This window comes from Gigantopelta aegis, chromosome 9, assembly GCF_016097555.1.
Source record: "Gigantopelta aegis isolate Gae_Host chromosome 9, Gae_host_genome, whole genome shotgun sequence".
Taxonomy (NCBI): Eukaryota; Metazoa; Mollusca; class Gastropoda; order Neomphalida; family Peltospiridae; genus Gigantopelta; species Gigantopelta aegis.
The window spans coordinates 47,707,666-47,734,590 of record NC_054707.1 but is presented as its reverse complement, the minus strand read 5'-3'; the positions used below and the strand labels follow the sequence as shown (position 1 = coordinate 47,734,590).

The window sequence follows — 26,925 nt, the reverse complement described above, 5'->3', positions numbered from 1 at the left end:
ATTTTCATTTTATTTCCTAAAACAATTTTTTTCGTATGTACGAAATTATTTGAAGACAAAATCCAGTTGGGGCTTCTTACAAATATTAAGACGACCAGAAACACACTGAATATACAGACACTGACATTCTAAACAAGGAAATATATTTAATATGTACGTTTAATCGTAGAACTATTTTATTTTTCAGAAACATCTTACAATGCAGCAAACTCAGGAATGTCCCTTTAACTGCTAACAGTATTAGTTAGTGGTGGGTTTTTTTTTAGCAATCAGTTAGGATTACAATCGATTATAGTGTGTGTCCTTCAACACGTCGAATATTGATACAGATATAGGTTATATGCTAATGTTCCGAACTATTTCCCCTCCTACCCTTCCGACCACCAGTAGCCGAAGGTGATCATCAAATTCTATTGGCGAATGCGGACACATGTATTCCTCGGTGTCAGGTATGACACTTGAGCTTTCCTTTTAAATGGACTTGTCCTACGTCTATATATTATGCCTGTATATGGCAGTTGCGATGGACGTTCTATGTATGAAGAATTTCTGAATCAATTTGAAGCGAACAGTCTGTGATTTAGCGAACACATCTTTACAATGAAGGTAGAAGTAATCATTTTCCTATTAACATTTTTATTGCCTATATGTCTGTATATGTGTCTGTCTGTCTGTTTGTCTGCGTGTATGTGACATCGTTATTTCATTTGCCGTGTTCCTGACACCTCTCTCTCTCTCTCTCTCTCTCTCTCTCTCTCTCTCTCTCTCTCTCTCTCTCTCTCTCTCTCTCTCTCTCTCTCTCTCCATTGCTGCCATCTGTCATACGTGAATCTATCTTTGTATATCTCTGTCTGCTGTTCATCTCTCTCTCTCTCTCTCTCTCTCTCTCTCTCTCTCTCTCTAATATATATATATATATATATATATATATATATATATAGAGAGATAGAGAGAGAGAGAGAGAGAGAGAGAGAGAGAGAGAGAGAGAGAGAGAGAGAGAGAGAGAGAGAGACGTGTGTTGGTGTCAGCATGTCTGTCTGTATATCTGTTTACCTCTGTCTATCTCAGGAGCAGGATACGATTTATTCCCCTAGATGGAGCCAGTTAATTTGTTCCGTTCCAACCAGTGTCTCATGACTGGTATACTAACAGTCGCGGTATGTGCTTCCCTGTATGTGGGGAAATGCAAATAAAAAGTATACAAAGAGTAGCTTATGAGAAGGTAGTGGCTTTGCTCTAATATTTTAGACCAGGTGTCAAAACGATCACGTTATAAAACCAAACAGCAGTTTAAAATGTGCTGAGACAGCAAATTTAATCACTCTTCAAAGACCGGCCTCGGTGGCGTCGTGGTGGGCCATCGGTCTACAGGTTGGTAGGTACTGGGTTCGGATCCCAGTCGAGGCATGGGATTTTTAATCCAGATACCGACTCCAAACCCTGAGTGAGTGCTCTCCAAGGCTCAATGGGTAGGTGTAAACCACTTGCACCGACCAGTGATCCATAACTGGTTCAACAAAGACCATGGTTTGTGCTATCCTGCCTGTGGGAAGCGCAAATAAAAGATCCCTTGCTGCTAATCGGAAGAGTAGCCCATGAAGTGGCGACAGCGGGTTTCCTCTCAAAATCTGTGTGGTCCTTAACCATATGTCTGACGCCATATAACCGTAAATAAAATGTGTTGAGTGCGTCGTTAAATAAAACATTTCTTTCTTTCTTTCACTCTTCAAAGATGAAGTAAAACAAACTTTACTCTTTGCAGTTTAGTTATATTTGAAAGCTAGCTATTCAAATTAAAAACTCTGTTAGTGAATGACATATTTGAGGATATTCTATATATCGACAGAAATATTCCCTCTAATGAGCTTAGTCAGCTGGCTTATGGCCATCTTTGTACACTTTTGAAAATACCAGCAGTTTGACTTATATTTATGGATATAGAAACACATCGACACCAACCCTTGGGAGCAACGTGTTTCCCGATTTAAGATAAATGTATTTTAAATCACTGTAAATGTATTAGGCAGCCATTTCAAATACTTTTCTCCAAGAACACATGATGAATATTATATGGTAGTCATTTTTATTGGTGGGAATATTGGCGTTATATTCAAATTTGCGGCATACCTTCATTAGTTAAAAGTAGTACTAAACCAAATAACTTCCGGCTGGGTCAAAGTTCGGGGTACACCGAACTTTTGATAGAGAAGTTAATACCACAAGTCCTGTGATTGGTGATAAATATAAGTGTGTTGGGTGCAAAAAAGAAAAACCCATACCTTCATCTGGACAAAAAATGTATGCAATTTTATTTCATCTCGTACCATTGTGTCAATTAGCCTTGTGCTTGAAACATGTGAGGGGTACCTGTAAAAAAACAGTAATCAAATTTTGTGCGGAACTAGGGTAGTCATAGACGCTACCCGTTATCTTTGAAATGAGTAGCTTCACCCCCATTGTTTTTTTTTTTTTTTATTCACTTTAAGAGTGAGTGGTGGTAGTGTTTATGTCGATTGATACGCTTTAGGTAGGAGTTTTAGCCACATATGTTACTATATTCGTCAATGGGATTTGATTTGGTGGTATACACCCTATATGTAAAATTATCTCATATTTGGGACGGCATTTAGCTCAGTCGGTTGAGCACTCACCTGAGGTTCATGTGGGAAAGTGCATATAAAAGATCCCTAGCTGCATTAGGAAACATGTAGCGGGTTTCCTCTTATGACTACGTGTCAGAATTACCAAATGTTTGACATTCAATAGCCGATGATTAATTAGTAAATCAGTGTTATATCCCATACAGACGTTAAGGGAAACGGGGGGGGGGGGGGGGGGAGGGCGATGTCAGCGATCAGTGCATGCATCACGTGTGTTGCTGAGTACTGAAAGATGATAGTTGTAGTTTTACTAGTATATAATTAGCAACATGTTTCCAGGAACCAATTTCCTAAAATAGTGTAGCTTTACAGGGGTGCAGAAATGTGAAATTGTGATAGTTGCCCGGTGGGCAACCAGTAGCTGAAGTTTGGTTGCCCAACATCATCTCTTGGTTGCCCACATATTTCATAAAACATTTTATGAATATAATTTTGAACTGTCTTTAAAATGAAACTGAAATTTAAAATGTTTTTATTATTATCATTACTTATCAGTTTAGTTTTATTTCTTTTTTAACATTATTTATCTACAGGTCATCTTCGCTTAGGCTGAACAAAAGTTTGTTTTGTTTAACGACACCACTGGAGCACACTGATTAATTAATCATCGGCTATTGGATGTCAAACATTTAGTAATTCTGACTCGTAGTCATCAGAGGAAACCCGCTACATTTTTCCTAATGCAGCAAGGGATCTTTTATATGCACTTTCCCACAGACAGGAAGGCACATACCACAGCCTTTGTCCGGTTGTTGTGCGCTGGTTGGAACGAGAAACAACCCAATCAGCTGAATGGATCCACAGAGGTGGTTCGATCTCGCTTGGGCTGTCACAGTCATAATACTTGATGAACTGAGGGCTCATTCAAGATTACAAATACCTGTTGCCAAAAGAATTGCCAAATGGGATTTTTATTTGCCATAATGAAAATGTTTTACCCAAAATTGTTTTGTGTAGTACTGTATAGAGTATTTATATATGAATATGAAACTTGTATCTTTTTAAGCTAATTATGTACAAACTGGAATACATCTGAATAACAAAATTATCCCCGATCAAAATCAAAGACAGCAATGGGGTTAAGGGCAGTTAATATATTACTTTGCTTTTTCAGTGGGTGAGGGGAGATATGCAGAGTTGGAAGCCAATGCCCTCTACAAACACACCCAAAATTCTAAGGCCTATGGCATTAATAAAAATCTACGAGCAAATACTCTTCTTTTTTTAAACAGTGCTCATTGTTTCTGTAAAATAGCAATCTTTATTTTGGGTTGAATTGCTTTTAATTGTATTTTAAAATAACCCATCTATTCCACACCCCAACAATTTCGTAATTTTCGCCATTCTGTTGATATCCGCGTCCTGTTAAATGCTTGTTGTTGATTTCAGCTTGTAAAATACGTAGCCTAAGAATGCTGACTTCACGTTATGACAACTATTTACGTCAAAAGGTTTTGATTAAAAAAATAATGAATTCAAATTTTACGGTCTTTTTAAAATCTAGCTAACTTTTGAGATGTCACCTCACAGTCAACAAATTTATATAATATTTTATCTAACAAATATCATGATTATTGTGAACTAATTGTATTCAGTGTACGTTTAACCGCAATTTGTATAAATACTGCATGTTCCTTTCCCGCGATCGCGAAATGCATGAGTGCGAAATTAACAAAGACAACGGAAATAAATAAACGAAACAGCAATTAAGTATTCATTAATGCGAACAACTATTTGGTGGTGGGGGTTTTTCTCACAAATTTACATCAAAATTTACTTGCGTGTAATCGTATTGTTTAATGTCTGCAACAATGTCTTTTGACACGTGCAAGTCTCGGCTGACTGTCAAGCGTGACCTATATGCACACTGAGAACAGCCAACGAACGTTTTCCAAACGTTCGCGAACTATGCGATTGGTTCCCGACGTGGACATTGGGTTTAACGTGAATCGCATAAACCAGTTTAGCGGACGTTTTTGTTTTGCTCGGTCTACCTGAACTCGGCCCTAGCCTACTTGTCTTTGACCCTGAACTAGCATGTGTATTGAAACTGACACGCAATTTCGGTCCGTTTTTATTACTTTGGCTCAAAGATTTTACAGAGTTAAAATAACACGCTACAGATTTTTTTTTTGACTTTTCTTGCATACATGTTGCCGTTAAAATTAATAACTGTGATTATTAAAATAAGCAAACCTTGTTATGCTGAATTCTTGCTGACACCGCTTCTCGTTACCAGTTGCGAGATCCCTGTTAATATTTGGTATTATTATTATATGTTAGGTGTCGGATAGATTATGTAACCGATTGTTCACATCGGAAGATAGGAAATGGCTTAGCCAAATTTTTAGTTCAGAACTGGATGTTTGTTGGTGTAGTGTGTGGCCTTTCACATGTCGTGTGCCCAAAATCCATGGGGGGGCACTAAATTTTATAAATTAATTTAACATCAAGTTATGGTAAGATATGCAATATTTATTGTGTACCAAGCAAATAAGAAAGTTCACAATCATGTGTCGTCGACTTCAATCAAAGCGTTCGTGAACGTTAGGGACCGTCTCAAAATGTCATCACTTCTCTCTAACCGAATAACCCGCGGAAGGGGAGAGAGGGGAGGAGGGGGGGGGGGGGGAGGAGGGGTAAAACGCCCATGCAAATAAAAAGTCGAAAAAGGAAGTGTCCAAAAGTTCGTTTTTTTTTTTTTTTACTGTTTTTTTTTAATTTATTATTTATTTATAAAGTGAAATTCTAAACCTGTTTTTCTATCTTTTAATATATTTTACTAATGCAAAATACAAGTAAAACTGCTGTTTTAATAAACTCGTGTGCGTTTTCAATCAACGAATAACGTCCACTGTCAACATACATCGCTCACATTTTGACGCCATTTTCCTATATATTAGTTCTGGAAGCGGTCAGCCAAACGGCAGGTTAACAGAGAAATGGCGTCAAAATCTGAGCCTTGCGTGTGGACAGAGGACGATATTCGTTGATAGAAAAAAAAACTGCACGAATTTTTTTAAACTGCAGTCTTGCTTATATTTTGTTTTAGTAAAACATATTAAAATATAGAAAAACAGACAAAGCACCTTTAACAAACATTTTCACGAACTACACGTAAACTAGTCTCGGCAAAATATACGTAAATGTCCTGTTTCCGATTTGTTTCAAGATTTGCCGAGTCTGTCATTTAAGATACACCTTGTCAGTTTCGTCCTACAAGTGTTGTGGCACAAAACATTTCAACACCTGCTTTTTCCCTGACTAAATTAGTTTGGATGGGGCAGGGGGTGTTGAAAAGTATTAGAGGGTTATTCCTTTAAGGAGAAGTGATGACATTTTTAGACAGTCCCTTAGTGTTCGTGAACACGTGTCGGTGAACGCAGCTTTGACAACGCATGCCTTGCTGCAACTTATGTGCACGCATTTTGTTTCTGGAAACGATTCTGTAGGAATACAGCTATATTAACTCACCTCATTACAACAACAAAAAAACACCCAAAAAAACCCAACACTTTTATATTATTTTATAATAGTAGGGACAGTAGTAGTAGGGTCTATTAAGATGATTAGGCAATATACAATCAGCATTAATTTTATTATTCAACTGAACACATCGTGTCCGTGACATCGATTGTGTCAACATTAATGCAAATGGTAATTTTTCAAGACTTGACAGCAACTTACCTTGTTGATTTGTGAAAAAAAGACGATACACTTTGCTGTGTGTATCTCTTTGCCTTCTTAGCGCTAGGCGCATCAGAAATTGGAGAATTGGACATTGCCATTTTAGATTTTGTATTCTCGAAATATCAAACTATTAGGGTTTCCGTTATGCATTTCCTGTTCTATTTTTAGCGCGTTGGTCTCGATATACAGTATTATTATTTAATATGGACGGTCAGAGACCTGTAGCCGTATAACATATTATAACCTCTAGAATATTACCTGAGCGTATGACATACAAAATACAGGGAATTAAACACTATACAAATTAAACCCTGACATTTCTATGCTATTACTGGAGATATATATAAAAAAAAAAAAAGGACAAGATTCTCGGGGGGGGGGGGGGCAGCTGCCCCCCCCCTGCCCCCCCGGAGGGTACGGCCCTGTATGTCTGCATTGAACTCGTCAAAATCATGCACGGTGGACGCTGAGTGGATGGCAGCGTTAGGGGATATTTAATTTATATTGCCTGTCAGTCAAGTTATCAGTTTCAATACTTTTGAATTGCTCGTGACTGTCCGAGTATCGGGAAGTTTTGTTTTTCATTTTACTTGTTTTATGATTTTCTTGGTTGCCCGCCTGGGCAACTGTTTGACAAAGGATGGTTGCCCGCAACATATTTTGGTTGTTCCGGGCGCGCGGACAACCGATTTGTGCACCCCTGCTTTACGTTTACGGTTAGTAGTGGAACGTTTACAACTATTTGGTATCTATTACACGCGCAGAACATTATGTTAGTATGGAAGGTCGGTCAGGGTAAGGACAGAAGAACGTAACATTGTGTCATCTAACTAATGTGTATTGGGAACTGTATTATTTTTCTTATACGCCAGTTGGTGAGAACATCATTCGTTATTTTTGATAGCATACAATGTTAACATATATATATATGCGATAACATTTTAAAGACACACGACTGGCTGCTCCTAGCTGATGACCAGGTGTCCAATGTCATACCATCCAATGTCGAATCACTCTGTGACGTACATGTTAACCTGAAATTGACTTGTCTGTGACACACAAGTTAAATTTAAGGCATAAGCGCTAGCGCCTACTTAGGTTTTAGTTGAAAAAGGCGTTTGTCACGGGGATCCTATAATACCCGTAACTGAATAAAACACGATTATCCAAATATCTCTCCCAACTGTATATCTATTAGATCTCTCTGTATCGGGCAGTCCAATACCCGAGTAGCTTGGCTCTAGGTATATCAGAGATACGATGTTATATATATATATATATATATATATATATATATATATATATATATATATATATATATATATATATATCACGTTTAGTTCACAAGAAAACACAACAAAACACAATACACTTTGGAATCTGTATTAACACTACGCTGACAAATGTACTTGCCGCAGTAGTTAATTAACGACAACAATATAATAACAACCCAGAGCTAATCACTTAATTAGTTAATCACTAGGTGTCTAGTTTACACAATATTCTAATCACTTCACAGTAATACAACACACACACGTGTGATAATTGAGAAACGCTGCCAGGGAAACTTAATTAATAAAGGAATTACAACTCTATTCCTAACTGGTTAATTTTTAATTAACCTTAACTACTCATACAGTAACCTTGTAATACAGAATTAATACTGGTACATATCACCATAAAGACAATAACCTACAGTTTACCTAGGTCCACTAGGAAGAGTGGCTAGCTTTAATATTTTAGAACAGTGAACCCTACAATTTACTTCGTCAGATTACCGGAAACACTGTCTAAATAATATTGGTATAATATAGTATTAAAATATTTAAAGTCACATCAATCACATCAATGTTTTAATATTGCTAATAAAGACATTGTATGTTGTTGGGTTCCCAGCAACACTCAGTAACTGGTATTAGGGGTAATGAAAAAACAACAGCTGTCAAGTCTGCTCTGGGTTTGCCTCATGTCCGGGTTTGTGTGTCCTGCGCTGATACCTATTTTAAACATGGCGAGATGATTGGAACGGCTCGGTCGCGAACATGTTTCATTGTGTGAAGCCAGTTCAGTGAGTGGCAGTCCTCCTATAGGCGGTGCAGGAAGGATGAAGTAGTCTTGTGTCGTACTTGAATTGGTTATACATACTTGGCGCATTTATTTATTCTGACCCCTGCGCGTGCTGTAACATTCTTTTTGAGAATGGCCAATACAGCACAAATTGAAATTTTTAGTAAAAGTCAGTATCTATCTGTGATATTTGTGTTTTTGCACAGTTCTTTACACTGTTTTTATTTAAATCTTGAATTTTTGTGTTGATGTTGATCATCACCTTGTTTGTTTGCATTGCCAAAGTTTGACACCCAGTAGCCGATGTATTTTTCGTGCTGGGGTGTCGTTAAACGTTCGTTCATTCATTCATTATTTATTTATTCTGAAGAACGATCCTCAACCTTAGTGTGAACAGTCTATACTGACCCGTTCACTAGATTTTGGTGGAGCGTAATCATTTCAGACCGATCAGTAAATATATATTTGGTAGACGAACATATTTTGAAATTTTCATGAAATGTTTATTTTTATTCCAAATTTTAATATTACCTGTTTTATTTATATTTTTGCATAGCATTTTAGACTGTTTTGACTGAACTTAAATCTATTTATTTAATATCTTTTCTTTCACATTCGCGTTCCACGGGGGGCGATAATTCGTTGTCTCAGTACGGCTAATTCCGTCGATCTTTATTTACTCTCCCACATACAGGGTAGGATATAGCACGGGTTTTGATATACTAGGAGCAGTCGTGCAACACCGGAATTGTCTATAGCACTCCTTATTTTATTTGTTTTATTTCTGTTGGGTTGGGTTGGGTTGGGGTTTTAATATTATTTTTTAATTGGGGGGGGGGGGGGGGGAAGGGTTAATGTTTTTGTTAAGTTCGGATTGTTGGGTTTTTTTTGTGTGTGGTTTTTTTTGGTGTTTTTTTTTTTTTTGGGGGGGGGGGGGGTATTGTTTGTTTTTTGGGTTGTTTTTTTCATCCTATAAAAACCTATTAAAAAGAAAAGCTTTTAACAGAAGTTTGATAGGCTATGTATTCAGAGCTGTTCTACAACTGATCATATAGGGCAGGGCGCGGGGGATGTCATTTTATATGCGCACTCCACTCCTAAAATAAAACGTTGTTTAAACGAAATATATGGAGAGAAGGGTGCAGCAGACTTCGTAAAAATCATTCTGCCTTCCACTTCTTCCAAGTGATCGATTCAGTAAGCACAATAATACACTGACATTTCACCACTTGAGAATTATTGCAAAATACACATTATCAGAAATCCTACACAAAGAAAGAATTTGGGTTTTCCTTCCTCGATAATGTTTTTTTTACACAAATATAATTTGCGTACTTTCGTATGATTTGCGTATACACAGCAAATTTAATCACTCTTCAAAGATGAAGTAAAAAAAAACTTTACTTTTTGCAGTTTAGTTATATTTGAAAGCTAGCTATTCAAATTAAAAAATCCGTTAGTGAATGACATATTTGAGGATATTCTATATATCGACAGATATATTCCCTCTGATGAGCTTAGTCAGCTGGCTTATGGCCATCTTTGTGCAATTTTGAAAATACCAGCAGTGTGACTTATATTTATCGATATAGAAACACATCGATACCAACCCTTGGGAGCAACGTGTTTGCCGATTTAGGATAAATGTATTTTAAATCACTTTAAATGTATAAGGCAACCATTTCAAATATTTTTCTGCAAGAACACATGATGAATATTATATGGTAGTCATTTTTATTGGTGGGAATATTGGCGTTATATACAAATTTGCGGCATACCTTCATTAGTTAAAAGTAGTACTAAACCAAATAACTTCCGGCTTGGCCAAAGTTCGAGGTGCACCGCGTTGTTTTATACAGCAGTTAATACCACAAGTTCTGTGATTGGTGATAAATGTGAGTGTTGGTTGTAAAAAAAAGGTTTCATCTGGGAAAACAATGTATGCAATTTTATTTTATCTAGTACCACTGTGTCAAGTAGCCTTGTGCTTGAAACATGTAAAAACTGTAAAAAAAAGAGAAGAAAAGTACTCACATTTTATGCAGGGTAGTGTGAAGAATTCCCATAATTATTTATTTATGTTTAAATGTCTGCAACCCCAAAACATTAATAAAGATGACGATATAACAGGCGCGTATGCAAGGGTTGGGGTGGGGGTCGACCCCCCCCCCCCCCCCGAAAGAGAATTGATTTAAATAAAATTTTCCGGGCAGCATGGCTTGACACCTCCCCTATAATCTTTGCTCTTCAGTCTAGTCCCTTCTTCTGTATAACTTCCTGGACAAGCGTTTGTATACTGCTATTAAAAAAAAGAAGAAAAAAAGAAAGAATTGCGACTTCTGAAGAGTAGGCAGAACGTTAGCGACCAACCATGCAACCGAGAATAGGATAGGCGCTCTTGCCTATATTTGCAACGCGGTGAAATTAAAGTTTTGGGAAGTTTGTTTTTGTTTCACGATACCACTAGAGGACACTGATTTATTACTCATCAGCGGCTATTTGTGTCACACATTTGGTAATTATTGACTCCTAGTTTTAGAGGAAATCTGTTACATTTTCCAATAGAAGTAAGTGATCGTTTGTATGAACTTTTCTACATACCATGGCCTTTGATATACCAGTAGTGGTGCACTGGTTGGAACGAGGTGGAGAACCTTTCAGAGAATGGGTCCAGTGAGGTGGTTCGATCTACGACACACGTACCTTGGGAAACCTTTGTGCCATGTGAGCTAGATTCCAGATGAGCATGGAACGTAATGAAGATAGATAGTATCATCTATAGACTTGTTACAGAATTAGAACTCGATGAATATTGATTCCACCACAGTTTGCTGTTGTCAGGACAATTTACGGAAGTCCACACCACCTCGTCCCAGAAATACATTAAGCTTGTGTCAGCTTACAGCTCACCGCATATTAATATTCATATGCTGATGGAGTTAATAGCATTTTTTAAACAAAAATATTTCAGATACAAATCTGATCAAGGTATTTACAGAGTGTTTCTGATCGGTGTATAGAATGTATTTATTTATGCTATATTAGATGTCATATTCAACTAACTTTGTGTAAATTAACCAGGCCCGTGCGAAGCCCAGAGTCCACCATGCATGAAGGATGTGAAATAATGCTCCCTCAATCTAGTTTTAAAGACATACTTTTTGCTGCGCTCTCGGCCAGTTTGAAGCAGTGTTTGGCGATATTTCAAGAAGGATTAATGACACCATGCAATATTATTTGTTTTTCTACGGCCTTGTTCAGTCAGTGATGGGGCAAGATCTAGCTGACTCGTCTGAGGTGTTTGCATCGTGGGATCAAATCACCTCAGTGGACCCATTCTCTGACTGTGTTTTCCCCCCGTCCCATCTGGTGCATCATAACTGGTATATCAAAGGTCGTGGTATGTGCTGTAATGTATGCGAGAAAATGCATATAAAAGATCCTTTACTACTAACGGGGAAAATGTAGCGTGTTTCCTCATTAAAGGGACATTCCTGAGTTTGCTGCTTTTTTAAGATGTTATCGACTAACAGAGACTTTTTAACGATTGTAATTACATACCAAATATTTTTTTCTGTATAATATATTAGTGGCTGTATATTAAACGTGTTTATGATCGTTCTAATATTTGTACTAGGTTAAATTTCATTTTATTTTCTAAAATATATTTTTGTTGTACGTACGAAATTATTTGAAGATGAAAGCCCGTTTGGGCTTCTTACAAATATTAAGACGACCAGAAACACATTGAATATACAGACACTGATATTCTAAACAAGAAAATATAATTAATATGTAAGTTTAATCGTAGAAATATTTTATTAGTCGGAAACATCTTACAATGCAGCAAACTCAGGAATGTCCCTTTAATAATATGTCAGCATTACCAAATGTTTGACATCCAATAACCGATGATTAATAAATCAATGTGCTCTAGTGGTATCGTCAAACAAAAACAAACTAACTTTAATCAGTGACTGTTATTCTTACTTGTATTAGTAATTCGATTTAAAATTTAGTGTTAACAAAATCACTATCTAAAAAATAAAACACGTCAATTGTCAGAAAAATACTAAAACTGAAAGTCGTGGCTTTTTTCGCAGTCTTTTGAAAAGGTTAATTATCACAGCCGTAGTTTGTATGCGATTCATCGCGAAACACGTCACGTTTCAGGCACGACATCATTTATTACAATATATCTGACAGTGGCTATGATGGGATCTTTTGCCATCATTTGCATCACGAATGTGGTATGGGTTTCTTAATACACCATACCCAGTGACCTATATAGACTCTCTTTATGTCTACTCGTTTCACTTGCAACGGCTTCCATCTTCATTGTCAAGGAAGAATCAATCTTCAAAACGTTTTCTTTTTTTATCCAAAATACACAATAACCAATTTATCAAAGTTTTGTTTATGCTATAGGTGCCATATTTGATGTTATTAATTAAGGAATAATCTTACATCATACATCTATTATTGAAAGCAAACGGTTTGATGTATGATATAAAAATGTTCTCTCTCTCTCTCTCTCTCTCTCTCTCTCTCTCTCTCTCTCTCTCTCTCTCTCTTCATTGCTGCCATCTGTCATACGTGAATCTATCTTTGTATCTCTCTGTGTGCTGTCCATCTCTCTCACTCTGTCTCTCTCTCTGTCTGTCTCTCTCTCTCTCTCTCTCTCTCTCTCTCTCTCTCTCTCTCTCTCTCTCTCTCTCTCTCTCTCTATATATATATATATATATATATATACATGAGAGAAACGTGTGTTGGTGTCAGCCTGTCTGTCTGTATATCTGTCTACCTCTATCTATCTCAGGAGCAGGAAACGATTTATTCCCCTAGATGGAGCCAGTTAATTTGTTCTGTTCCAACCAGTGTCTCATGACTGGTATCCTAACAGTCGCGGTATGTGCTTCCCTGTATGTGGGAAACTGCAAATAAAAAGTATACAAAGAGTAGCTTATGAGAAGGTAGTGGGTTTTCTCTAATACTTTAGACCAGGTGTCAAAACGATCACGTTACAAAACCAAACAGCAGTTTAAAATGTGCTGAGACAGCAAATTTAATCACTCTTCAAAGATGAAGTAAAAAAACCTTTACTTTTTGCAGTTTAGTTATATTTGAAAGCTAGCTATTCAGATTAAAAACTCCGTTAGTGAATGACATATTTGAGGATATTCTATATATCGACAGATATATTCCCTCTGATGAGCTTAGTCAGCTGGCTTATGGCCATCTTTGTGCAATTTTGAAAATACCAGCAGTGTGACTTATATTTATGGATATAGAAACACATCGACACCAACCCTTGGGAGCAACGTGTTTGCCGATTTAGGATAAATGTATTTTAAATCACTTTAAATGTATAAGGCAACCATTTCAAATATTTTTTCTGCAAGAACACATGATGAATATTATATGGTAGTCATTTTTATTGGTGGGAATATTGGCGTTATATACAAATTTGCGGCATACCTTCATTAGTTAAAAGTAGTACTAAACCAAATAACTTCCGGCTTGGCCAAAGTTCGAGGTGCACCGCGTTGTTTTATACAGTAGTTAATACCACAAGTTCTGTGATTGGTGATAAATGTGAGTGTTGGTTGTAAAAAAAAGGTTTCATCTGGGAAAACAATGTATGCAATTTTATTTTATCTAGTACCACTGTGTCAAGTAGCCTTGTGCTTGAAACATGTAAAAACTGTAAAACAAAGAGAAGAAAAGTACTCACATTTTATGCAGGGTAGTGTGAAGAATTCCCATAATTATTTATTTATGTTTAAATGTCTGCAACCCCAAAACATTAATAAAGATGACGATATAACAGGCGCGTATGCAAGGGTTGGGGTGGGGGTCGACCCCCCCCCCCCCCGAAAGAGAATTGATTTAAATAAAATTTTCCGGGCAGCATGGCTTGACACCTCCCCTATAATCTTTGCTCTTCAGTCTAGTCCCTTCTTCTGTATAACTTCCTGGACAAGCGTTTGTATACTGCTATTAAAAAAAAGAAGAAAAAAAGAAAGAATTGCGACTTCTGAAGAGTAGGCAGAACGTTAGCGACCAACCATGCAACCGAGAATAGGATAGGCGCTCTTGCCTATATTTGCAACGCGGTGAAATTAAAGTTTTGGGAAGTTTGTTTTTGTTTCACGATACCACTAGAGGACACTGATTTATTACTCATCAGCGGCTATTTGTGTCACACATTTGGTAATTATTGACTCCTAGTTTTAGAGGAAACCTGTTACATTTTCCAATAGAAGTAAGTGATCGTTTGTATGAACTTTTCTACATACCATGGCCTTTGATATACCAGTAGTGGTGCACTGGTTGGAACGAGGTGGAGAACCTTTCAGAGAATGGGTCCAGTGAGGTGGTTCGATCTACGACACACGTACCTTAGGAAACCTTTGTGCCATGTGAGCTAGATTCCAGATGAGCATGGAACGTAATGAAGATAGATAGTATCATCTATAGACTTGTTACAGAATTAGAACTGGATGAATATTGATTCCACCACAGTTTGCTGTTGTCAGGACAATTTACGGAACTCCACACCACCTCGTCCCAGAAATACATTAAGCTTGTGTCAGCTTACAGCTCACCGCATATTAATATTCATATGCTGATGGAGTTAATAGCATTTTTTAAACAAAAATATTTCAGATACAAATCTGATCAAGGTATTTACAGAGTGTTTCTGATCGGTGTATAGAATGTATTTATTTATGCTATATTAGATGTCATATTCAACTAACTTTGTGTAAATTAACCAGGCCCGTGCGAAGCCCAGAGTCCACCATGCATGAAGGATGTGAAATAATGCTCCCTCAATCTAGTTTTAAAGACATACTTTTTGCTGCGCTCTCGGCCAGTTTGAAGCAGTGTTTGGCGATATTTCAAGAAGGATTAATGACACCATGCAATATTATTTGTTTTTCTACGGCCTTGTTCAGTCAGTGATGGGGAGAGATCTAGCTGACTCGTCTGAGGTGTTTGCATCGTGGGATCAAATCACCTCAGTGGACCAATTCTCTGACTGTGTTTTCCCCCCGTCCCATCTGGTGCATCATAACTGGTATATCAAAGGTCGTGGTATGTGCTGTAATGTATGCGAGAAAATGCATATAAAAGATCCTTTACTACTAACGGGGAAAATGTAGCGTGTTTCCTCATTAAAGGGACATTCCTGAGTTTGCTGCTTTTTTAAGATGTTATCGACTAACAGAGACTTTTTAACGATTGTAATTACATACCAAATATATTTTTCTGTATAATATATTAGTGGCTGTATATTAAACGTGTTTATGATCGTTCTAATATTTGTACTAGGTTAAATTTCATTTTATTTTCTAAAATATATTTTTGTTGTACGTACGAAATTATTTGAAGATGAAAGCCCGTTTGGGCTTCTTACAAATATTAAGACGACCAGAAACACACTGAATATACAGACACTGATATTCTAAACAAGAAAATATAATTAATATGTAAGTTTAATCGTAGAAATATTTTATTAGTCGGAAACATCTTACAATGCAGCAAACTCAGGAATGTCCCTTTAAGAATATGTCAGCATTACCAAATGTTTGACATCCAATAACCGATGATTAATAAATCAATGTGCTCTAGTGGTATCGTCAAACAAAAACAAACTAACTTTAATCAGTGACTGTTATTCTTACTTGTATTAGTAATTCGATTTAAAATTTAGTGTTAACAAAATCACTATCTAAAAAATAAAACACGTCAATTGTCAGAAAAGTACTAAAACTGAAAGTCGTGGCTTTTTTCGCAGTCTTTTGAAAAGGTTAATTATCACAGCCGTAGTTTGTATGCGATTCATCGCGAAACACGTCACGTTTCAGGCATTTTAAATTTAAATATAAAAAAAAATTTAAATTTGAGAGAAATTTTTTTGGGGTTTTCCTTATTTGTTTATTATTGGAGCAGGATGATTTTATTTCCCCTAGAAGGGCCATTTTTTTCCTTAACCAGGTTATATTCCTAAAGGCTATGGCCCCTTTGTGGGCAATAATAAAAAGTTACAAAATGTTTATAAAATGGGGGGGGGTTTTTCCCAAATTTAGAAGTTAAAACGTTGTTAAAAACCAAAACCATTTAAAATTTTCAAACAATTTAATTTTTTAAAGTGGGTAAAAACCTTTACTTTTTGCGTTTTTTATATTTAAAGTAGTATTAAAAAAAACCCGTTTAATAAAAGGATTTTTATTAACCAAATTATTCCCCAATCTTGTGTTTGGATTTTGGGTGTTTTTGAAAAAAGGTTTACTTAAATGTAAGAAAACTCACAACCCTGGGCAAGTTGGTTCCCATTTAGTAAATGAAAATCACTTTATTTTAAAAATTTCAAATTTTTTTAAGAAAAGTTTTTAAAAATTTTTTTTTTTTCTTTTCTTTCGTTCCTCTTTTGTTCCCCCTCTTCCGCTTTTCCCTTCATTCTCCCTTTTTTTTTCGCTTTCCCCCTCCTTTCCCTTGGTGTTGTGTTTTTGGTTTAAAAAAAAAGGTTTTTTGGGAAAACATTTATGCCAATTTCTTATAGTATTTTTTAAACCCCCAAAAGTTTAAATGTAAAAAAAAAGACCACATTTATCATAGTGGAAGACCCCTTTTTTAATTTAGTTTTAATGTCTGCAAAAAAACCCCCCACCTCCCTCCCTCTTTTTTTCTTCCTCTCTTCTCCCTTCTTCTCCTCCTTGTCTCTCCCAAACCCCCAACCCACCTTCTTTTCCCCTTTTTGGGGTTTTTTTAACAAAAATAAGCAATTCCAACCGTTGATGTCCCAAAGGGTTTGGTTTTAAAATTGACGGTTTGTCTACCTGTACCGGTCGGGGGTGTGTTACCCATCGGATCGATGATGAAATTCCAGCCGAGTCCCATCACTACTTTGAACTAAACTAAATGCTTCGTCTGTTTCAGATCATCATGATGGTGTCTGTGTGGACTCTGATGGCGACTAAAGTTTGTTCTGTGTTTGGCGGCGCCGCCGACAAGAAGGATGTCGTGCTACAGACCGACAGCCCGATCGTGCCGTGGTCATGTCCGTACGAACAGAAGTGGATGACTCTCGGGAACAGTTTCTTTCCGTCTCACATTCCGTACGTCGAGTGCCTGTCTTCGGTGTGCATCGAGGGTCACTATGCATGCAAGCCCGTGGAGTATAGCGTGCTGGTGATGAGGACATGTGCTTCTAGTGCGTGCAATGACCACAGAATACCTTCAAATCTACGACATTTGATAGAGTTCATCAGCATTCCTGTTAACGTGTCTTGTGTCTGCTCCGATTGAGGAAACACTTGTTATTGACATCAGTTATATTAATTAATGTTTAGTGTTTTTTCTCGAGTTATGTTATGGTTTCTTTTCATATTTCACTATTTCCCCTAACAATGTCGCAGTATTCCTGAGTTTGCTGCAATTTTAAAGATGTTATCGACAAACAGAGACTTTTTAACGATTGTAATTACATATCAAATATATTTTTCTGCATAAAATATTAGTGGCTGTATATTAAACGTGTTTTTGATCGTTTTAATATTTGTACTAGGTTAAATTTCATTTTATTTCCTAAAATATATTTTTTCTTACGTACGAAATTATTTGAAAACAAAATCCAGTTTGGGTTTCTTACAAATATTTAGACGACCAGAAACACATTGAATATACAGACACTGTTATGTAACTTTAATCGTAGAAATATTTTATTAGTCGGAAAAAATTTACAATGCAGTAAACTCAGGAATGTCCCTTTAATACTTAGTCACTCATTGAATACGTATAAAGGGCAGACTTGAGATCAGTTGCCAGAGTGCTCACCCGAGATGCTTGGATCGTAGGGTCGAACCTAGCCCCCCCCCCCCCCCCCCCAACAAAAAAAGAAAGGGAAAGCGATCGTGGCCGATATAACTGGTACCATCGTCTATCATATTAAATCCATCCAACATTAAGTACATAAAACCAGTCTGGCGAACAACCGCAATCGCTATCCCTCCCTAACACACCGCCGGACGTCCGTGTTGACGAAATGAAAAAAACGGCTGGGGATAAAACCCAGATTTAATTTAGCTGTGCAGTGAATCAATCATCTTGTTTCACTATCTTGCATCCATTTAAGGTTCAAACACGTTGTGGGTACAAACACTGAGATAGCCATTGTTTGCACCCCAAACAAAAGGGATAGGGAGGGAGAGCGAGAGCGAGAGCGAGAGCGAGAGCGAGAGCGAGAGCGAGAGAGAGAGGGGGAGGGCGGGAAAGAGAGAGAGACAGAGAGAGACTGTGCAATGGGAAAAGCTCCGCTTTTGCCCTATGTTATTTTCTACACCAATGCGAACATACAGACATGTAACCATCTGTGCAGGTACGCAGGATGATGCTCATGCCATTGCTTGTGTCATCTTGAAGACATCATACGAGTGCTTCGCTCCTTCACATGCTACAAAATTCAATTATACTTAGTATCTATCAAACCGGTGCTACAGAGATTTAACTCCAACATAGTTTCAGATGCACGTGCAGGGGGACGGTTTGAGGGTCGACTCCCACACCAACCTGCTGCTCCAAGCAAATTTTTTTTTCTTCCAATATATTTAGCGGGGTAATATGACTGGATCCCCCTTAAAATCATCATTCACCACAGCTACAGAGATTTAACTCTAACATAGTTTCAGATGCATGTGCAGGGGGACGGTTTGAGGGTTGACTCCCACACCACCCTGCTGCTCCAAGCAAATTTTCTTTTCTTCCAATATATTTAGCGGGGTAATATGACTGGATCCCCCTTAAAATCATCATTCACCACAGCTACAGAGATTTAACTCTAACATAGTTTCAGATGCATGTGCAGGGGGACAGTTTGAGGGTTGACTCCCACACCACCCTGCTGCTCCAAGCAAATTTTCTTTTCTTCCAATATATTTAGCGGGGTAATATGACTGGATCCCCCTTAAAATCATCATTCACCACAGCTACAGAGATTTAACTCTAACATAGTTTCAGATGCATGTGCAGGGGGACGGTTTGAGGGTCGACTCCCACACCACCCTGCTGCTCCAAGCAAATTTTCTTTTCTTCCAATATATTTAGCAGGGTAATATGACTGGATCCCCCTTAAAATCATCATTCACCACAGATTAGAACTCCTCCCTCTGCACAATTTATTGCATAAGCGACTGAGTTTATGTTAATGCACTGTAGTTGATAATGAACCAAATAAGTCAACAATAAATATTTTACAATTTTAATGTCATAAAAATTAATGCAACAAAAAATATTGCAAGTCAATATTAATCTATTAAGATATGTAAAAAATATACACATGTAATGTATACAATATATAAAAACAAGTGAAAATTAATTTCTAGTTGTTAGCACCATCACAAGCTAATATGCAGCTAAACAATTATCCATAATACTGTAAATAAGTTGAAAGACACATTAACTGTACCACATGTATATAAAAAATATAGCAACAATGACAGAATCAGTCCACCACATTAACTGAATAATGATCGAATTGTTTAAAATCGAATATGATTGAGTTTGAAAATAATTTTTCTCTTATACTACAAGCAAAAATTTATTTATTTTGTATTTCTGAGCATCCATTTTTCAATGTAACATTGTAAGTACTAAAAACCCAGTACCAGGACTGATAGCTGAGTATCAGTTTTGATAGACTTGTACCTTCATTTTTTAATGGATATCTTTAAGCAGGCCAAAAAGTTATTATCCAACCAGGGGTTGAAATATACGCTGTTCCGAAATTTGTGATTTTCCAGAGTAATAAAATAAATATTCCAGTATTCCATCATTAATAGTTGCAGTATAACACAAACACCAAAATCCACAAGTGACTATTCCATTGTCACATTTTTGGCCACAACAATATTCTGGCTCAAAAAAACAGAAGAGATTATACCACACTATAGGCTGTACATAACATTTTGTTACCAAAATACATGTAGTTACAGTACATGCATATATTGACATTAGAAAAAACATATTTATAAACTGTAATACCTTGAGCATATTTTAATTGTTAATGTAAACATTAAGCTGTAAACATTAAGCTCTGTTTTACATAATACAGTGAAACCCCTCAAAACAACAGTCCGTCCCATCATTCTATAAACATGTTTTTTGTAAATAATTTCAGTTTTGTTTGACGTAAGATGAAAATCAAGTGTTTTTGAAATGATAAATACACTATTTTTGTGTGCAATTTACAAATCAAGCAGCTCAGACATAAATATCTTGTAGTAAATTCCATAGCATGAAAAAAGGCATTCCATGTGGGACGGACTATAGATCTCCAGTAAACCGGACATCTCAAAATCAGATACTTTTCATGGTCCTGTGATTTGTCCATATTTTAATATTAAAAACTAAAACTAAAAACTGAACATCAGAGGAATGGTCACATTCCAATGAGTTTATTTAATGTAAATTGTATTCCCGAAAAGTGGACCATCAGAATGATATCAATCCTAATGGTGCCACTAGATGTAATGGCTCCACATGCATGGTGTTAGACATGCTGACAGCTAATGCAATGTGTGCATGTTCAAGTTAGCTGTCCGAGTTACATGCAATCATTGTGACAGGTAGCTTATGTTGACAAATTATGAAATAACAATTAATACAAGTTCAGTTGGCAGTTTTGAAAACATCAGAATACACTGCAAAAATCAGTGTGGAAATGAACCATTTTATCGACATTTGATTAGTGTTGTTTTTGACAGTTTAATCAGTTTTTAAGATCAGTACAGAACAGAATTACATAGGAAGGAATTAAAAACCTCGGTACCCAAAATAGCTCTATAACTGGACCATTTACTTGCTTTTAGATGGCTTTCACAGTCTATAAATATATTTTTTAAACATGATACACAAATATCCATACACACAACAGCTAGCATATTCTTTTATTACTTTGTTTACATACTCAAAATGCATTACTTTTAAATACCCATTCCTAAAGGTACAATTGCAATTGTTTTGCTATACCACTCCATATATACTTATAGATTTTAAAATTAGTTTTTTTTTTAAATCATTAAATTAATTAGGTCAGCTATATTTATTATGGATGTTTAAATAAATGTTCACATTCTCTGAATCATCACTTTCATACACATTTAATTAGATAAAAAACCCAAAAACACAATCAAAATGAACCAAATAATAATTTACATCTGTAAACAAGTTTGTGGTTTTAATTACCAGTACAATTCACAACAGTAAGGAAGACTGATTTCGATGATCAACAAAGAAATTTGAATCATCAACAAATAATTCACATGGTTAACCATGTCAGTGGTTTGAATCAACAACTAATTCACATGGGCAAACAAGTCAGTGGTTTAAATCATCAACAACTAATTCACATGGGCAAACAAGTCAGTGGTTTAAATCATCAACAAATACATGTTTTGTATTTCACATGGGCATGAAAGTCAGCAGTCGGAATCATCAACAGATCATTCCCATGGGCAAGGAAAGACAGCAGTCAGAGTGATCAACAGATAACAGTTCCCATGGGCCAACAAGTCGGCCGTTTGAGTCCTCAATACTTTAGACTTCACATCTCCTGCTCTGGGGTACTCACCTCCTCAATGGTGGTCTCAGCCAGCAGCTCACTGTCGGTATCACACGGATCCTCCAGAGTCAGGTCCTCCAGCATCAGAGCGGGAGACAGACCCCCAGGCCCTTTCCCTTTCCCCCGGGACCGAGTCTTGCGCAAGTTACGTTTGCCTGGTGGCCGCCTCCCACCATGCACAGCGTCCTGCTCCGAGCCCGAGCTAGACTCTGCGGTGAGGCTTGCTCCAAACTCAGCCTTGTGCAGCACACGGTCCCCAGACAGCTTGAACGGCTTCAGTCTCGGGCTCACTCCACTCAGCGCCTTCGCAACATCTATGGCTGGGATCTCCCGCAACCCGCCATGGATCGATTTTGTTGGTTTGTGGGGAATTTCTGCTTTGTTGTAAGACTTTGCTGCAGATTTGTGATCAGATGATGAACTTGAGTCCGCTTTTGCTTGCATCTTCTCGTTTTCTGAACTCTGTCCACTGGCATTTTCAGAGGAAGATGACGGTTTTGGTTGCACCGGATTAGGAACTTTTCCAAAGATCTTAATATTATGTCCTGTAGGTTTAGGAGGCAAAGGTGGGTATGCCCTCTCACCACTAATGGTCCTGCCTTCTTGTGGAGTTGCTTTCTTTTTATCACTTTTTACAGAATCCAAACAAATGTCAGGAAAAACAAATTCTGTATTAGCCATCATCAGTTGGTGTTCTAAGGTCAAGGCTGGGAAATATTCAGAGGAATGTTCATCCTGTGAAGACTTTCGTTTTGGTGAAGATACTGAAAAATAAAATAAACCTTACATATAATCCATGTGATATGTAATTTCAAATTAATAAATTACTAATACAATTACTTGCACCAGAAACAATGGGTTATATACTGAAGGCCAAAAGAAACTATCATTTTCAATTTGGAATTTAAGAAAAAATTAATTGTTTTTAAAAAGTAACTCAATCCAAAACATATAGCCCAAACACAACAATAATGTATGCAGAAAATTATACCCGCTCACTGCACATTTTGGGTGGAACACCCAGTAAAGTGAAAAATTTGTTCACTATGAACAACAGCAATGCACATGCAATAAGGGTATAAAAACGGTTTAGACGGCATGTCAGACATCCACACAGATAAAAAAAACACCATAGGAATGCCACGACTGACACCAGAACAACGCGAGAGAGCCCTGGGTATGATACAGATGGGAGCCACTCATGCCCACATCGCCAGAACCTTCGGTTGTTCCCGTGTTATTGTTACAAACTTGATGCAACGCTACAGGCAAACAGAACAGACATCAGACAGGCCAAGAACAGTCAGACCCAGGGTGACTTCGCCCCGCGATGACCGGTACTTGCGTACCTTGCATCTACGAAATCGCTTCCTGACAGTGACGTCATCAGCAATGAATGCCTTAGGTCACAGGGTTAGTAGACAGACAGTGGCCAGGCGACTCAGGACTCATGGAATAAGGGCTTACAGACCATATAGAGGACACTTACTGACACCACAACATCGTCATTTGAGATTGACATGGGCTAGGACTGTACGATGTTGGCAGCGACGTGATTGGCTGCGGGTTCTTTTCACTGATGAAAGCCGGTTCTGTTTGTTCAGAGTTGATGGAAGACAGCGTGTGTACCGCTGTAGGGGAGAACGGGTGGCGGCTTCTTGCGTTCAGGAGGTCGTGCCATATGGTGGAGGGAGTGTCATGGTGTGGGGAGGTATCTGTGCACAGGAAAGGACACCATTGGTCATCGTTCACGGAAACTTGACAGCTCAACGTTACAGGGATGACATTCTTCGTCCAGTAGCAATACCATTTCTCCAACGGCAGCCACGTCGTGTCATTTTTCAGCAAGACAACACCAGACCTCATACAGCCAGAATCGTACAAAACTTCCTTAGAGCCAACAACGTAAACGTATTGCCGCGGCCTGCACGCTCCCCAGACATGTCCCCAATAGAACACCTCTGGGATGTTTTGGATCGCCGTGTTCGACAACGACCACACCCTCCAGCCAACCAACAGGAACTGATCCAGGCCCTTCAAGAAGAATGGCAACGCGTCCCACGTGACCTCATCAAACGGCTGATTTTTTCTATGCGTCGGAGAATTATTGCTTGTATTGGGGCAAGGGGTGGTCACACATGCTATTAATGTGACTTGTTATTGGACTTGAGTGATTGTCTGTATGCTTTGCATGTCGTCCATGAAGTTGAAAGCTCGATTTGTGTACACCACCTCGCTTTGGGAAAATGTGACGTCATTATCAGATGCTGAATAACACTCATTTTTAGTTATGTTAATGTTGACATATTGATCTAGTCAATATATTTTACCTCGTGCGACTATCTTTTGTTGTTTTTACACCAGAGTGATTTAAAACTATGATAAAGTTTCTTTTGGCCTTCAGTATATATAAGTAAAGCATTTTAATTAATTAACTTTTTTCTTATTGTGCACTGTGCTAAAAGAAAAATCATTTTTAAATACTATCCACTTCAAAATGTTTCTCCTTATTTTCAGTTATATAATATTTGTTTTCTCTCTTTGTTACATAGTGGGTCAAAAATTATTTTCACGTTCAACATTTACCGATGTAACAGAATCCAGTAAAATTCCTTGAGCTTTCTCAATCAATGAATCTCATTGATATTTTAATTAAAAACAATTTCGCAAATTTATCCATATTCAGTTTCAAATGCAGGGATGTGAGAGGGGCTGGAACAAGAAAGCTTACTGCGGCCGGGGTGCAGGGGCTGCTGAAGAAAAATTGTTTGCAACCCCTGGAACTGCCAAAAACTACATTCAATGCTAACAAATCTAAACTGGTTATAACTTATCATATATAATATAAGGCACACATCATTAAAACTGAGAAAACATGCAAATGAACCTTGTGTGGTCAACAGTACTGAACATAATTTGTTTGGTTTTTTAGACAAAATTAAAAAGTGCATTTCCGCATAGCTCTCACATCCCTGTAAATGGTGACATTTTTTTCCACTGTTTTAATTTTATGAAAGAAAAAAAAAACAATACAAAAAAACAAAAAAAACCCAAATCAAACCCCTATGCCACAACAAAATATAAAATAAATCAACAGTTGGGAAGTGGGTTCAAATCTTTCACAATACCGATAATAGTATTAGCTTACCTGATCCTGGTTCATTGCCAGTAGCGGGCAGCCTGAAGTCGAGGTGTCTGTTCTGTCGACTGCTGCTGGACCCAGACGACGGGGAGCACTCGTTACTGCTGACGGCCATCTTCACAGCACAATTCTGACCCGGCTTAGTCTGGCCAGACGACTCCTGTCGATGCATCTGCAGCTGTCGAAATAACTCCAGCTCCAAGTGGGACCTGAAATTGAGAAGACACATTGAGTATAATAGTCTTAGGATTTCTAAATATAAGGACATAATTTGGTGGGACAAGAATAATAGATTGATATTTTTAAACTACATTTCTTTGATACAAAGCTCTAGTATCATCTGACATGGTAACTAAAGTGTATGTATGCTTCAAGGTCCACGGAATAGAAGTTTGAACAACTGGCCTTGGCAGCATAATGTTTTAGCTGTCAGTTTTAAAGTGACAGACCCTAGTTTCAACCCGTGAAAATTAACACAAATTTTAGTTAATCTACAAACCTGTAACACATTTGGATAAAGTTACAATTGAGTGAAACATGAGTCTGTTGTGACTTTGAAATGGTGAATTACCTTCTAAAAATTGACTAAAACGCGACTCCATAACTGTTACTTCTCAGATGCACTTGGGTTTTTAAAAATATGAGAAATGCATTTTGTGATATTAAGAACACCAGGATGACCAAAAACACTTCGAATGTACGGAAATGGATAATCTAAACAATAAAATCTAAGCAAAGTATGATTTCAATTATCAAAAACGGCTCTAATAGTACAAAAATATGTCTTAGCGTTTAAAAACTAGGGTATGTCCCTTTAAAACTGGTAGTCCCAGGTTCGCATGTCAGTACACATGAAGTTACAACATTGATGGCCATACACAATTTCACAGATTAATCCAAAATCTGTTCAACAACCTGAACTATTAACCTACCCTAATCTAATCAAGAGTTTTGCAGAGAGATTCATATACTGTAAATTGGCAACAAACGGAATTCATATTCCTGTAGTTTTACAACTTGGGGGAGTGGGTGGAAGAAAAATGCATTTATGAAGACAACACTAAACTCATGTGATACATACCGTAGCTGTTTTTCCTTCTCCTGTGCAAGAACATCTGCCCCAATACTGTCGAGCTTGAGGAGCTGAGCCAGGTACGGTTCATTGGCACACAGCTTGTCCTCAATCTTGTGAACTCTCTGTTCCAGACGGTCGGGATCCACCATGGCACCATTGTCCTGTACACACAGAGGAACAAGGAAAATTACTATTACTTCAGTCAGTTAAAGTTTAAAGTTTATTTTGTTTAACGACACCACTGGAGCACATTGATTAATTAATCATCGGCTACTGGATGTCAAACACTTGGTAATTTTGACTCGTAGTCATCAGAGGAAACCTGCTACAGGAATGCACATACCATGGCCTTTGATATACCAGTCGTGGTGCACTGGTTGGAACTAGAAAAAGCCCAATGGGCCAACCGACGGGGATCGACCCCAAACCGACCATACAGCAAGCAAGTGTTTTACCAGTGAGCTACATCTCGCTCCTTCAGTCAGTTAAAAAAACCCACCCCAGGATCATTTGTTTAATGGCACCTCACCCCAGCACAAAGTAAACTACAGCTACTGAACATCCCACACATGGTACGTGAACACTGGGTCTTTAGAGCGAAAAAGCTGTCGTCATCTAATCTTATGTTTAATGACTCTTACATGCAATTTGCCACAGAAAGGATTCATCA

The 26,925-nt window shown here is 37.5% G+C and overlaps 1 protein-coding gene across 1 annotated transcript in view; it reads right to left on the bottom strand.

Annotated features, from left to right (window-relative positions):
- Positions 1-19,663: 19,663 nt before the first annotated feature.
- LOC121381607 (polycystic kidney disease protein 1-like 1) overlaps positions 19,664-26,925 on the bottom strand; it is a 246,383-nt gene continuing 239,121 nt past the window's right edge. The window contains exons 65-67 of the mRNA XM_041510943.1: positions 26,262-26,416; positions 25,187-25,389; positions 19,664-22,802 (exon numbers count right to left, since the gene is read on the bottom strand). Coding sequence (XP_041366877.1) covers positions 22,021-22,802; positions 25,187-25,389; positions 26,262-26,416 — 1,140 coding nt within the window. The 3' untranslated portion in view covers positions 19,664-22,020. The remainder of the gene's footprint in view (positions 22,803-25,186; positions 25,390-26,261; positions 26,417-26,925) is intronic.